This window comes from Phyllobates terribilis, unplaced genomic scaffold (genome assembly GCF_046119375.1).
Source record: "Phyllobates terribilis strain yellow unplaced genomic scaffold, ASM4611937v1 Scaffold_4981__1_contigs__length_55418, whole genome shotgun sequence".
In the NCBI taxonomy this organism is placed as follows: Eukaryota; Metazoa; Chordata; class Amphibia; order Anura; family Dendrobatidae; genus Phyllobates; species Phyllobates terribilis.
In genome coordinates, this window is record NW_027367729.1 from 15,536 (window position 1) to 29,627 (window position 14,092).

General features: G+C 40.1%; 2 protein-coding genes across 2 annotated transcripts; one reads left to right on the plus strand and one right to left on the minus strand.

Moving 5' to 3' along the window:
- Positions 1-422: 422 nt before the first annotated feature.
- On the plus strand, positions 423-2,757 carry LOC141249671 (uncharacterized). Its single transcript, XM_073669748.1, has 10 exons — positions 423-502; positions 574-721; positions 1,270-1,559; positions 1,637-1,733; positions 1,814-1,919; positions 2,009-2,091; positions 2,170-2,315; positions 2,395-2,500; positions 2,578-2,637; positions 2,737-2,757. Exons 1-10 carry the CDS (start codon positions 423-425, stop codon positions 2,755-2,757), a joined length of 1,137 nt encoding a protein of 378 aa, XP_073525849.1.
- Positions 2,758-3,701: 944 nt separating this feature from the next.
- LOC141249672 (GMP synthase [glutamine-hydrolyzing]-like) lies at positions 3,702-6,172 on the minus strand. The gene is given in 9 exon segments (XM_073669749.1): positions 3,702-3,882; positions 3,968-4,143; positions 4,216-4,347; positions 4,423-4,493; positions 4,496-4,591; positions 4,594-4,796; positions 4,864-5,114; positions 5,620-6,036; positions 6,038-6,172. Coding segments are annotated over 9 exon segments (1,662 nt in total).
- Positions 6,173-14,092: the final 7,920 nt, after the last annotated feature.

A 14,092-nucleotide genomic window follows, 5' to 3' on the forward strand; every position in this document is an offset into this window, starting at 1 on the left:
ATCTTTGTTTAGGTTCAAACCTGGGACTTTAGAAGGGGTCTCCGGTATTAGCCTAAAAATAAATAAATTGAAAACTAATTAAGGGTCCGTTCGTCCAAACAAAATTACCAATTATAATGAGGTTTTTTAAAATAAATACTTTTAAATTTTTGAAATACGTGTCAAAAAAGTTGAAGAAACATATAAAATAATATCGTTATAATATATATTAGCTGAACAACATTATTCTAAAAAACTCTATTATAATAGATAATGACATTATAATGAATGTAAACGAACAGACTTAAATATATTACCATTTTTGAAACCACTTCAGAAAACTTGGTAGTGGAAGAAAAGTGGCAGACCAGTGACAAAAATAAAAGATCCAGTGTGTAAAACCCTAAACGCATTCCCCACCTTAGCCACCAAAATCGACAGAAATGGAGAACGAACAGCTCTCCCCTGACGACAAGATGAAGTCCCTCGCCATTGATGAAACCCCATCTGCTTCCCCCGCCGAGTATGTCTCTCGTTCTTCTCTTTCAGTAACGTTTTGTTTCGAGTTTGATGTTTTTTATGGGTGTTGATTAGGATGAATGCTGAGGAGAAGTACCGGATTGTAAGGAGTATCGGAGAAGAGTGCATCCAGGAGGATGAATTGCGGAATTTGCTTGCCAAGAAGCCCGAACCTATTTGCTATGACGGGTTTGAACCCTCGGGTCGGATGCATATTGCTCAGGTTTCTTCCTCTACCTTGTTTCGAGAGTCGAATTTGATGTCTAGTTACGCTGAATCAGAATTTGAAGATATCACCATTATTGCCTTACTGCTATAATATGGTTGATTTGCAATTAGCAATCTGCTTTATTCAAAATTTAGGAAGACCAATATTGTACTTAGTTCTGCTATCCACACTTCGAAACCTCAAAAAGCATTGATCATGCCATTTTTTAATTAAATCAACAGATTTTTAGTGCTTTTGGTGTAAGGGGTTGAATCTTACTATCAACATAGAAGTGCATTGTAAGTGATATTATGGGATTTTCAATATGACAGACAGATTATGAGCTTAGTTCAACTTCATCGGTGGTAGGTGAGATCCAATGTGATGCTTGACAAAATGCCACCTTCTTTCTAATCTAGGTTGAATTTGATCACTTGAATCGTGGATATGTATTACATAATGGGTCGGATTTGTGTGTCTGTACTCTGTAGTACTTGCTGTAAACCTTCAGAGTAGAGTTCTTTTAGCTTGATGCATTACTGCTTGTTGTTTATATTGCACAGGGTGTTCTGAAGGCCATCAATGTGAACAAGCTAACTTCTGCTGGTTGCAGAGTTAAGATCTGGATTGCTGATTGGTTTGCACAGCTAAATGGGAAAATGGGTGGTGATCTGAAGAAAATTGAGGTGGTGGGTCAATACTTCATTGAGATATGGAAATCTGTAGGAATGGACCTCGATGGAGGTAAAGTAGAGTTTTTGTGGTCCTCTAAAGAGATCAACTCCCGGGCACATGAGTACTGGCCTCTTGTTATGGACATTGCTAGGAAGAATAAATTACCAAGAATATTGAGGTTAGAATCTCATTATTTCTCTTGTAGATTCCTTCTCCCCTTTCATCTGAGATTTTTATTCTGTATCCTGTTTGTAGATGTTGTCAAATCATGGGACGTAATGAGCAAGATGAGTTGACTGCAGCTCAAATTTTCTACCCATGTATGCAGTGTGCTGATATCTTTTTCCTGAAGGTACCTCTTACTTCATATATACTATGTTAAAAGTTCAAATCTTGGAGGATGGAAAAATGATTATTTATTAATATTAACAGGCAGATATCTGCCAATTGGGGATGGATCAACGTAAAGTGAATGTTCTCGCAAGAGAGTACTGTGATGACATCAAGAGGAAAAATAAGCCTATCATCTTGTCTCATCGTATGCATTCTTTATCTCATAGTTCCTCTTTACACATATCACATATATCATTTTTATTGATAAATCTGGTTTACTGTTGTGGTTTGTAGATATGCTTCCTGGTTTACAGCAAGGGCAAGAGAAGATGTCAAAAAGTGATCCATCCTCTTCTATATACATGGAAGATGAGGAGGTAAGAGATTTTGAATTAACAAAATCTTTCGTGAGTGATTTTTAATCTTCAATCTTTTCTCTTTTTTTTTTCCTTCAGGCTGAAGTGAATGTGAAAATAAAGAAAGCTTACTGCCCACCAAAGGTAGTTGAAGGAAACCCGTGCATGGAGTATATCAAATACCTTGTATTACCTTGGACCAACGAATTCAAAGTGGAACGAAGCCCAGATAATGGTGGAGACAAGTAAGGATTTACAAGAATTTATAAAGCTTGACCTGACATTTACCTTTGTACTGCATACTAAATCTATTTTCTGTCCCAGAGTTTACACAAATTTTGAAGAACTGGTTGCTGATTATGAAAGTGGAGCTCTGCATCCAGGAGATCTTAAACCTGCTTTATCCAAAACGATAAATAAGATATTGCAGGTAGGTTGAATACTAACTCCTTCTGGATTTCTTTTTTTCTTGTTCTGGTGAGCTTATATTATGTTCTTCTTATGTAGCCTGTGAGGAATCACTTTGCCAACGACAGCAAGGCCAAAGATCTACTCAAACGGGTCAAGGTATCAACCATTCACCTTCTATCTTACATGAATGTTTCGTTTGTGCAATTACATCTCTTTTTGCTATTAAACTTGACCTATTTAATCAATGGTTTTCAGGCATACAGAGTCACCAAGTAGATTGGAGCTTCTCCTGTTCTGGAAATCAGTTACTTCTGCAGGGTTACTTGATTAAAGGAAGCAGAACTTGCTATTAAGCATTGCATTTGTTAAGAACTCGTACTAAATGGCATTGTTATTGGTCCTTTTTGGTTAAGGTTAAGACTATATTAGCTTTAAATTTCAGTTTCCAGTTTTAGATCTTACGCATCAGAATAACTAAATGTTGTTACTTATTTGGGAGCAGTATAAGACTTCTAGGTCGCTTACCAGTCAATACTTATAAACACACCGGATATAATATCATACTTATAATCACATTCATATGTTAATATCCCTATCTATCTCATGTTTGTGATTACTCCTATATCCATTATTTCATATCTTTGATATCCATATTAGACTGTCATATCTTATGTCTGACCTTAATAACATCATCTGATCAATTTGGGTTGTGTAAGTACCTTTTTTCTTCTTTTTTTTCTTTCTAAATGCACATTAAAAAAGGCGTGCCAGTCTTGTAAAATCATGTATACTGGCACGCCGCTTAAATTTAAACAAACACACCCTGGCGGCTGGCTAGCACGTCTAATTTTGGCATGCTAATAGTTTTGCTTTCTCCAAATTATTTTTCCTTCCCACTTTATCCCAAACATATCCATCTTGTGCGTGCTATACGTACACATGCAAATTGAGCATGCCAAAAGGATTGCATTTAAAAAAAAAAAATTGGATTACATTTAGCCATTTGCTAAATTTATACTTCAAATAGTCTCATATCTCGTATCCTTTGACAGTACATTTATTGTGTTATATGATTACTCTGAGCCAAGCCTGTCTGGTTCGATGAATGTGACAAAGATGAAGCATTTACCCACACAAAGGGAAATCATGATTAACTTATATCATAAGATCAAATCTGGAGGATAATAAGAGAGCTGTGGATCAGCAAAAATTGGATCAAACTAGACTAAGACAGCAACAACCAAGTAACTTGCTGCGAATAGTACTGACAGAGTGTTCTTATTCCCATCAATCGTCGCAGGGGGCTTCGATGTGATATCTTGGACGACTCGGTTTATACCTCTAACGCTGTTACATATCTTTCGCGCCACATCATCCAAGAACTTGTGCTCGAAGTAGTACCTAAAACATGTACATAGGGTTTGGATATACAAAAGATGAAAACCATTCAACAAAGATATGAAATGTAAGTGATTTAGAGATTTACCAATCTGCTGTCATTCCATCTTGACTTGTAATAGCCCTAAGAGCAACAGCTCGTCCATATGTTCTTTGATCACCTTGAACCCCAACGGTGTTACCAGGAAGCAAAACCACGAATGCTTGCCATATAATGTCATAAAGCCCAGCATCCTTAATTGACTGAATAAAGATCTCATCAGCCTGCCAAAAGAAGGAGATTAACCCATAAACTTAACGGTTACTTAGGGTTAGATCCTAATCCATTACACTTACCAGACGAAGTAGCTCCAGTCCATTGCCCTCAGTTACATCACCTAAGATACGAACTGCAAGACCAGGTCCTGGAAAAGGATGTCTCTTTAGAAATCCTACTGGTACATTCAAAATCTTACCCAATGCTCTGACCTACAATACACACCATCTGCAAGTCTTAGATACAATTTTTGAAATAGAATCTTAAACATGATATAGGTTTCAGACCTCATCCTTAAATAGAAGTTTCAAGGGTTCAATGAGCTTCAATTTCATGTCCTTGGGAAGGCCTCCGACGTGTGGTGGCTCTTGATTGTGTGGGAATGGTTTCTTCCACTCCCAGGAGGTGGACATGATTCAATAACATCGGGGTATAAAGTTCCTTGCACCAAATAAAGGGGCTTTTCCCTAATTTCTTCTCTAAATCGTGGGCGAATTGGTCAAAGATATTAATGAACTCCCTTCCGATGATTTTCCTTTTCTTTTCAGGATCTGTTACGCCCTTGAGCTCACTGAGAAACCTCTCAGTAGCATCAACACAGGTCACGGGCAAATGAAGATCTTTTTCAAATGTGTCCATAACACGCTCTTGCTCCTTGTACCTAAACAATGCATGAAAGTTACGAGGAAATCACCACTTAGAAATATATAATGAAGGGAAAAACTGACCTTAGTAAACCATTGTCAACAAATATACAGTGAAGTCTATCTCCAATAGCGTTGTGAACGAGAGTTGCAGCAACTGTGGAATCTACACCACCGGATAAAGCACAGATAACATGATCATCAGGGCCAACAGTGCTCTTGATAGACTTAAGCTCTTCGTTCATTACATCTTCCATTTTCCAGTCAGCATGCACTCCGCATATATCAAAGAGGAAATAACGGAGTGTGTCCATCCCTTGTGGTGAATGTGTAACCTGTATAAGATTTCATAGCTCCATTAGACTAAGCAAGAGCAGAGTTCATCAATACATATAAGCATCTTCTATCAAAATATAAAAAATTGGCATTGCTTCAGCACATTAACGAATGTACTTATGTCGGCATTGCTTCAATATATGTGAAGTCATGTTAACATTCAATTTCCCCTCTGCTTTTTTGTGGGTTTGGTTGAATCCTAAATGCTTTTCAATGATAAACAAATAAATGAGATGCAGGAAATAGCCAACAGCCCTACCAAAAGTGTTTTATACTACTAGTAAGATAAGTATAAATGGATTCATAAATTTGTGTACAGTATTTTTTCAGGGCCATACCATCAGCAAAAAATGTCAGACCTTTAAAAAAGAAGTATTATCAAAAGGGACAAAGTTTACTAAGAACATGACAATAAGAATCTGCAAACAAGCACTGGACCAAAGCAAAAACATAACAACAACCCAATAAAGTAAGCACGTAAATTTGGAAACGTTTCAGCGGTACCTCAGGGTGATATTGAAGCCCAAAGAACTTCCTTTCACGATCTTCAACGGCAGCAATGGCCCCTTGCTGGCTACGAGCCACCACCTCAAACCCCTCGGGAAGACGGGCAGCCTCATCACCATGGCTCATCCAAACAACCTGCTTATCACCAACACACTTATTCCCGAACAATCCATCAGCCACCGCCTTCTCCACTTCAATCTCCATCCTCCCATACTCATGTTTCTCCCCCACCGTAACAACTCCACCCAGCTTCTGCACAATCAACTGCAATCCATAGCAGACACCAAGTACAAAGACGCCATTACGACGAACGTAATCAACGAATCCGTCGGCGAAGGAAGGAGCATCAGGAGCGTGAACAGAGTGAGGGCCTCCAGAAAGGATGATGACGCGCGGGGAGAGGTCAGTGATGGCGGGAGAGAGGAGAAGTACCGGAGATGCAGAGGGAGAAAACGGAAAGGGAACGGATTCGTCTGGTAATGAGGTGCGTGTATTGCGAGCCGAAGTCGAGGATGAGGACGAGATCGGACTTCACATCTTGTGCGTCCATGGCGGATTGCCGGCGGAGGATTATCGGAGATAGGAATTAAGGGTTTTAGGGATGGGAGGCGGGAGAGAAAGGAAAGGGGATTAGGGTTTTTATCAGTGTTTGGCGGGAATGGAAACGGCAAGCCGCATGTGGCCCAATTAGCGGGTCCCACTGCGTTTACACTTGTGACTGACCTCATTTTTGTTTTTCTAATAAACAATAATCTCCTTTTTTTGTTATAGAAGGTCAATAAAATAATCCTCATTGACTAGGATAAAATCCCGCATTATTCTGTCTAATAATGTTTACAAATTTAGAAAAAAAACTATGGAGTAAATACTGGAAATTTCTAGTCTTTCTCGCAAAGTATATCAGGTACATTATGAATGTCTGTAAAATATATCAAATAGTCTAAATCTATTTTCTGACTTCATTCGAGGCCAGGATATCCACATCTTTATTATTTTCTCTGAAGCAGTGGAAGGCTTTTACTTCTTTGAATTATGTGATATCTGTTTCCAACTCCTTTATAATGTTTTTAATTCCACTCCAATTGAAGGTCTCTTGTACAGAAATTAAACAATTGAATGGAAGGATATACAAGTTATAGTAAAATAAGGATTATAGATGCATCAAACCGAAAATCATCAAAAGCCCTTTGACAAATTGTGGATTTGGGTTTAAGAAAATTATAGGGTTTACTAGATGTAAGCCAAATATATGGTAGAACTGTAAAATTGGAAGGAGTTTGTTTGATTATATTTAAAGAAGGGGTTGAACAACCCAGAAGTTGAGAAATTGAAGGGTTTCTTGCGAAATCGTAGTATGTTCTTCATACTATAAGTTTGATTTCACCTATCTGAATTGTCCTAAAAATACTAAACTCATCTTCCATCTATATGTTCTCCATTTAAGATTATCTCACTGCATGTATTTATTGCAACTAATCATTTATTGTATCCGACATTCTATCTTTCTGAGTTGTGTTAATGGTATTAAGATGCACCCTGAGATCATCAAATTCAATTCCACCGGAATTTCCGTCCTATTATAATCTTGGTAGTTAAGATAAAATCAGATGCATACCCATTTGTTTGGTTAATTTCACCGTTTGCTGCAAGATGTTGATGAATTTCCCCCTTTGCTGTAAATTGGGGTTAGTGGTGATGAATTCCTGTTGAATCTGTTCTTCTGTTCGTATATCAATTTATTTTGTCTGTTGTTTCCATCAGTTACATCCAACTAATATTTCTATTATTATTTATGTTCATAAAATTTCAACTGCGAATCTGAGCTGCGTGAGATGGTGGTGGAGTCGATCTGTTTTTCGCAGCTACATGGCCAATCAATCCGGTTGGAGGCCGTTCATCAATGTTTCTGACGGAGGCCTTGTCGTCGGCTTCTTCTTCGGTGGGCAAACGTCATGTCATCATTCTCTGAACAATCCTGTTCCATGCTCCATTCAACCGGTCCAATGCATGAGAATCAACAGTTGTAACCTCTTCTGTGCTACGCACGTGGCTCCAACTTCTAAACATTTGTCCTTTATGTTGCTTTTTATTTCAGCACATCTGTTTTTTATCTATATATTATCTCTACTAAATTCCATATACTAAAATCTTTATTATTATGTCAAATCTGTTATATCAAATCCCTTATAAATCCATTATTAGTTAGAATTGATACCTTTTGGTATCCTTCAAATTGTGTCGCTAGACACCTTTTGGTTCATGAATCACAAAAATTTATTATATGAATATACCATATTGGAATTGCAAAGGGACACGGAGAAATGATTTTTGGACAGAAATATCATTTTTGAAAGAAAAAAAAAAACGCAATAGATATATTATATTTAGTAGAAACGAAATCTAACAATATCCCACGTAATAAATTTCTCCATAAATTAGGATTTAAAAACATACATTTTAGTCAGCTATAGGATCTAAAGGAGGACTTTGGATTCTATTTTCCAATTCAATACAAGTAAAATTCTTTTCCATATTATATTAAAAAAATAACATTATTATTATCAAATATAAAAATTCTACTACATAATTTTAATATATTTTATTTATGCTCTTTCTAATGAAAATATAAGCTAGAGTTCTGGCATAAATTTACTTCTAAAATTTTGAAGTATAATCGACCTTTTTATTATTATTGATGATTTTAACGAGATTCTTTCTCGTGTAGATAAATGGGGTGGCATCCCTCCTAATCCAAACAGATTTGGTAGACTTAAAAATCTTTCTAATCAATTTGGTCTTTTAACAACACCGTACAAAGGATTCCCTTTTACCTGGAAAAAATCTATTAACTTTACAAATACAATTTTAGAAAGACTTAATAGACTGTAGGATCGTTGATCTTTGCTTAAGTCGCGACTAGAGCGACCTTGTGGTCTCAAGTTAACTTTGTTGATCGTAAGGATCTTTAATGTGCGGAAATAAACTTGAAGACACAATGTTCTGCAAACAAACTCGTATATTGCTTATCAATCCTAGTTACAGTCTAGTTTCATACACAATAAAACTTCTAAGTAAGCTAGATCTCTAAAGCACCTATACTACTCTCTCTCTCACGTTCACAAAGGCCTGGTTTCGCCTCTCTTCGTCAACACATGACGAAAATGCTATCTCTAATATATATAGACCATCTAACATCAGGTCTATAGAATCTACTCCTAAATCGAATCTCAACTGAATTGCAACAAATAAATCTTCTAGTTATAGAAGATATAAAATAAAGAAGAAAATAAAACATATACTAAAAGATAATGTTTGTGCTAGATACTCATATCATTCCGTATCTAAGCAAATCTACTAAAACGTGAGAGACACGCTCTAGTCTCTTCCGATATTCTAAGTGCCGAAGGCAATGCGCTTTTCGTCTTATAGTCTTGAGGTCGCTTTGATGGTATATCGTCTGCAGCGACCTTCCAATGGCTTTCGCGACTATCTTCTATGTTTGGCACTAGTGTTCGTCGTTGATAAGTCTTTACAGCTTAGACTTTACAACATCTTATGTTAGGCAGATACTTGTCTGTGATTGTCGCGACCTTCTCTGTCATGGAAGCGACTTTTGGTATATAGTCGCGACCTCTGATTCATGCATAGCGACCTGCTCCTGATCATCGCGACTTGCTTTCCATGCTCTGGTCCACTCTATACGCTTCCTAAGTACCTGTACTGAGTAAACTCAATGTAGATGTTAAAAGCAAGTGTTTGTTATCATTAAAACTAGAGAAACTGAGGTAAAGCAATACTTGCTTGACCTAACAATTTCCCCCTTTTTAATGATGACAAACTATATAAGACATGGCATATATTTAAGGCAGCATGTTTAAAAGACTATTGAATCTTCTAATGTATGAACTTGTTTAGAGAAGCAGTGATAAGTAACACTTTACCTTGAGCAAGTCTCGCTTTGTGTTTCCATAGGTCGCTTCTTATGGTAATAGTTTCCCCTGACTTAAACAACCGGTATGCGAGGTCTATTCCCCCTTTTGACATCATTGAAAAAGTCATGCATATATATGATTAGGGAACTAAGGCGGCTATCATGATCTACTCTCTAGAGGAATGATTGATAAGATACCTAAGCGAAAGGAACTAAGTTATAACTAGGCAAGATAATAGAGCAAGTAGAGAAAAACGAGCAAAGCATACTTTTATATTCATTTCGACTACGCACCCAAAAAGCTACTGGCTAGATTAACCTAAGGAAGAGACTAAAAAGGACTCGGAACATGAAAAAGAAAAAGACAACTAAGTTGCTTCTTCGTCAACAGGATCAGCGTGCTCCGAGGCTGTCGCGACCTGTTGTTGCTCTGGAGCTGTAGTCGCTGGTGCCTCTTGTGTTGGAGGCACATCCCCCGTTGCCTTGGCCGCTTCCTCCTCTTCCCGAGCTCGCTCCTCCTCCAGATACTGGTGGTACTCCGCCCATGCCTTTTCATAGGCTTGGCTTTGCTCAGTATGGAAGGAACTGGAATAGCACTGGATCTGGGTCGCGACCAGCGACCAGGCAAGCTAGCTGGGTGCACCTACTCTTGATCAGTTTATGAGTCGCGCACACATTTTTGTTGATTGTAAGCAGCGCGTCCAGAATGTTCTCATTTGACTGCAGCAGTTTCTTGTTTGTGACCTGCTGCTGGAGGAAAGCGGCGAGCAGATCGCGTGCGAGGGGCAGCTCAGAGCTTGGCAGGGGGTAGGCAGAGACGTCTTCAGCGACCTCATCCATTTTACCTTTTCCCTCGCTGGAAGTCGCTTTGAACTTCACTGGGGAAGGAGCTGGTGTAGCTTTTTCTGGATCGTGAAGGTCGCGAAGGCGGCGAATGCGCTGCTCAGTCAGTATGTGGGTGCAACGTCGCTCATCCACAGGTCAATACAGTCCCAAACGCACCATAATCTTCTTAATGATGTGAGGGTAGGGAAGCGGGAAGTGCGTGGAATTTACCGTATTGATGATGTTCTGCATGATGATTTTAGGAGTATCAATAGGCAGACCATCAGCGACCGTCTTGAGGATGCCAGCCTCCCCATTCGTGATTTTGCAGGGCACGTCGGGGCGAGGGACGATATTCTTTCTTATCACCAGATGTACGAGCTTCAGCGGCCAGTGCAGATAGCTGTTGTGGAGTGGTCGCTTGTTGTCACCTGGAATGAACACCTTGTTTTTGAAGGTGACGAGGCCCCCTTGAGGTGGATTCTTCTTTTGCAGGGTCGCGTACCTGTCACCACCTGTGGGAAGCCCGAGCAGCTCACCAATCAGCCGAGGATTGATGGAGAATGTTTCGTCGTCGTGGCAGAGCAAGCAGGTGAGCTCATTGACGATTTTATCTGGGTCATTTGGAGACGCGACTGGCACCGCGACTGCAAGGTGGCGATAGAAGGCGCGAATCTGATCCGGGGTCGTAGTCAAACGGACTAGACTCCATGTTGAGCCAGTCGTGCTGTCGCAGAAGCTCAATGGCGTGCGTGAGATTGTACGCCTCAGCTAGATCTAGCAGCTCTTGCTCGACCAGGAGTAGCGGCTCAATGATTGGTCTGCCTCTGTATTTACTCTCGCCAACTTGAAGGGGCTCATCGCCGGCGTATGGCTGGGGAAACTTGAAGGGTTTAAGGTAAGTGGTGGTGGAGGTGGATTTTGGTGGTGCTGCGGTGATGGCCATGGGGGAAGAAGCTTTTGGAGGTGCTGGGGAGCGTCGAGTGGTTTTGCAAGGACACTTGTGCAGTGCCGACCCTTCAGGGGATTGTTTCTGAGGTCGCTTCCTCAGACCCATGCGCTTGGTTGCGCTAGTTGTGGCGTCTCCAGAGGCCTGGATGGTTAGGGTGGGTGGTACGTCTTCCTCAGGGGAGTGGCGTTTAGAGGGGGTGTGATCGGGTGTGCTGACAGAGTCGCTGGATAAGGAGGGACTGGGTGTGTGTTTGGAAGGTGTTCGTTCAGCCGATGAGACAGGGATAATCTCATCTTCCTTCTGTGATGGTGTGTTTTCTTCAGAGAGAGGAGGAAGGGGGTTGTGAAGTGGTGTTTGTGGAGGTACCTTTACAGAAGAGCCGGCACCTTCAGCAGAGGAGGTCATAGGCACCGGAGGCTTGCTCTGGGGTGTTGTAGCGGCAGAGAGAGCTGAAGTTGGAGCGCCACCGAGGAGAAGCCTCTTTTGTTCCTCAGAAAGAGTACCTATGAGAGTTTGGAGGGCAAGAAATTGTGAGGGATCCATTTCGGTGTGGAGTAGTGGTAGTGTTTAGGTAAAAGTTTGGGATTTGAGAGTAGCGACTAAGATTGAGAGAGTGGAGAGCAAGAAAATTTTGGCAGCGATATGAGAGAAGGTAGTGAAAGGGTATTATGTAGGTGAATGGGTCAGGAATTTATAGGGTTTGGATAGTCGGTGGTCGCTAACGGCTACTTTTCTTTAGTGGGAGGTAACGGCTATATTTCTTCAGCGAGCGGTAACGGCTACTTTTCGTGATTTTCAATGTGCGGCGCTGCAGACCTAGCCGTTGAGCTGATTATTGTCAAGCGCTTCAGTTTAATTTTCTTACCGTTGAAGCTTGCTCATCGTTGAAGATATGCCAGGTATGGTCGCTATGGTAGCCACTGAAATATGGTGCGCGATACCCTTGTAGCGACGAAGCGACCTCTAAAGAGCACAAGCGATATCACAACATACCCAAAACACGCGTACCTGTTTAAGAATTAGCAACATAGAGGTCCTAATCTATTCACTCTCAGTCCTAGGTGGGGTAGACACATGCATACATTTAAAATTGAAGGACAAAAACACATAGAATAGTACATATGCATATGCAATTTGAAAATTAGGGTAGGACTTTAATATCAAGTGGATATTCCCAGTTGTGAGCTATGAGGGTCATAGGGAACGTTACACAAGATTAGGCTAGGGACACTTTATAATCACATATCATATCTCGTTGGGCTTTGTAATGGGCTAAGAAGCGATCAATGTGATTATGTTCATAGGATTTCAAAGAAGAGCATGCAGGTCCATAATTTCTAGCAAGATCTATTAAGTCGCGTAGATTCACCTAATTATTTCACAAAGGCATCAACCAGAGCATGCGAGAGACTAAAGCTAATGCTAAAGTTTGCCAGTCATTTCAAGCGAGTCCTAAGTTCCCAATATCAATATATAAGCAGATAGTTCTAGTCAGAGTAGAGGGAACTTACAGACGTAGGTCGCTTAAGTGAAGGGGATCATTCCCAGAAGGAGCCTTAGATTGACAAATTGATCCTTGTTCAAGGCTTTGGTGAAGATATCCGTCACTTGCTCTTCAGTTCTACAATGAGTTAATTCAATATTTCTTGAAGCCTGTCATGTGGCAAGAGCAGCCATTGTCTAACTACCGTCGTTCCTTAGCACTTCCAACCTACGCAAGAAAAATTCAAACTTTTGGTACCCAGTGAAGCTCAGCTTGACTGGGTGAATAGTATCGTGGCTCCTTTGGAGCGTGTCCCATCAGCATGAATGATATTGAAGGTCATGGGAGCAGTTTCATAGGATTCATTATGATTAGAGTTGATCCTAGCGTTCTGTTTTATCTTTGATCCTAGCGTTCTAGGTTTAGCATGTTGATTTGCTTGAGTTTGATATGTCTGATGAATGTTCTGATGTCGCTGGTGATAATTATCATATCGCTTGGTATGATTTGAAGGTCGCTGGTGTTGGTACTGAGGTCGCGATGATTCATGTTCATGAGCAACATCTTTGCAAGGAGAAACATAAGGCTTGTTGTCACGAGCCTGTTTCTTCTTACAGTTATAGATTGTATGACCATTGAAACCACAGTATCTACACCAGTCGTAATAGATCACTCGCCCATATTTTCCACGTCCTGGTCTAAAGGGCTTTGCATTTTTGGTGCACCCCTTGACCTCGTGAGTCCTTGGGCTTGTGATACATACATGGCATTAGCTTTTCCCCATGATACCATTTTGACTTATGTTGGGGTTTTCCAAGACTTTCACTTTGTCTTCTAAGAACTCATTCTTGCTTTTACAAGTTTGAAGAGCCTTATCCAACACGTCAGCCTTTTCAGCGAGTTCCTTGGCTAATTTCTCATGCATGGATGAGGATTTAACATTATCATCAGATTCATAGCCAAGCCCTCTCGCTTTAACAAACACTGTTTGATTAATTGATCGCTTTTCAATTAGGGATGCGATACCAGCGACATCAAGGATGACCCTTTTTATTAGGTCATTAGTTTCAAGTAGGCTTTCGCTTGCCATAGAAACATGAGTGGGCGCTTGTGTAGACGCTTTAGTAAGCGCTTTACCTTTGCATCCCAAACACTCCTTGGTTAACAAGGTTGTTTCTTTAGCCTTTTGAAAGTCTATCTCTTTATTTGCTAGCCTAGTAGATAAATCTAAACATTCAGCATGAAGATCTTCTATTTCCTTTTCATAGCTATCATTTTC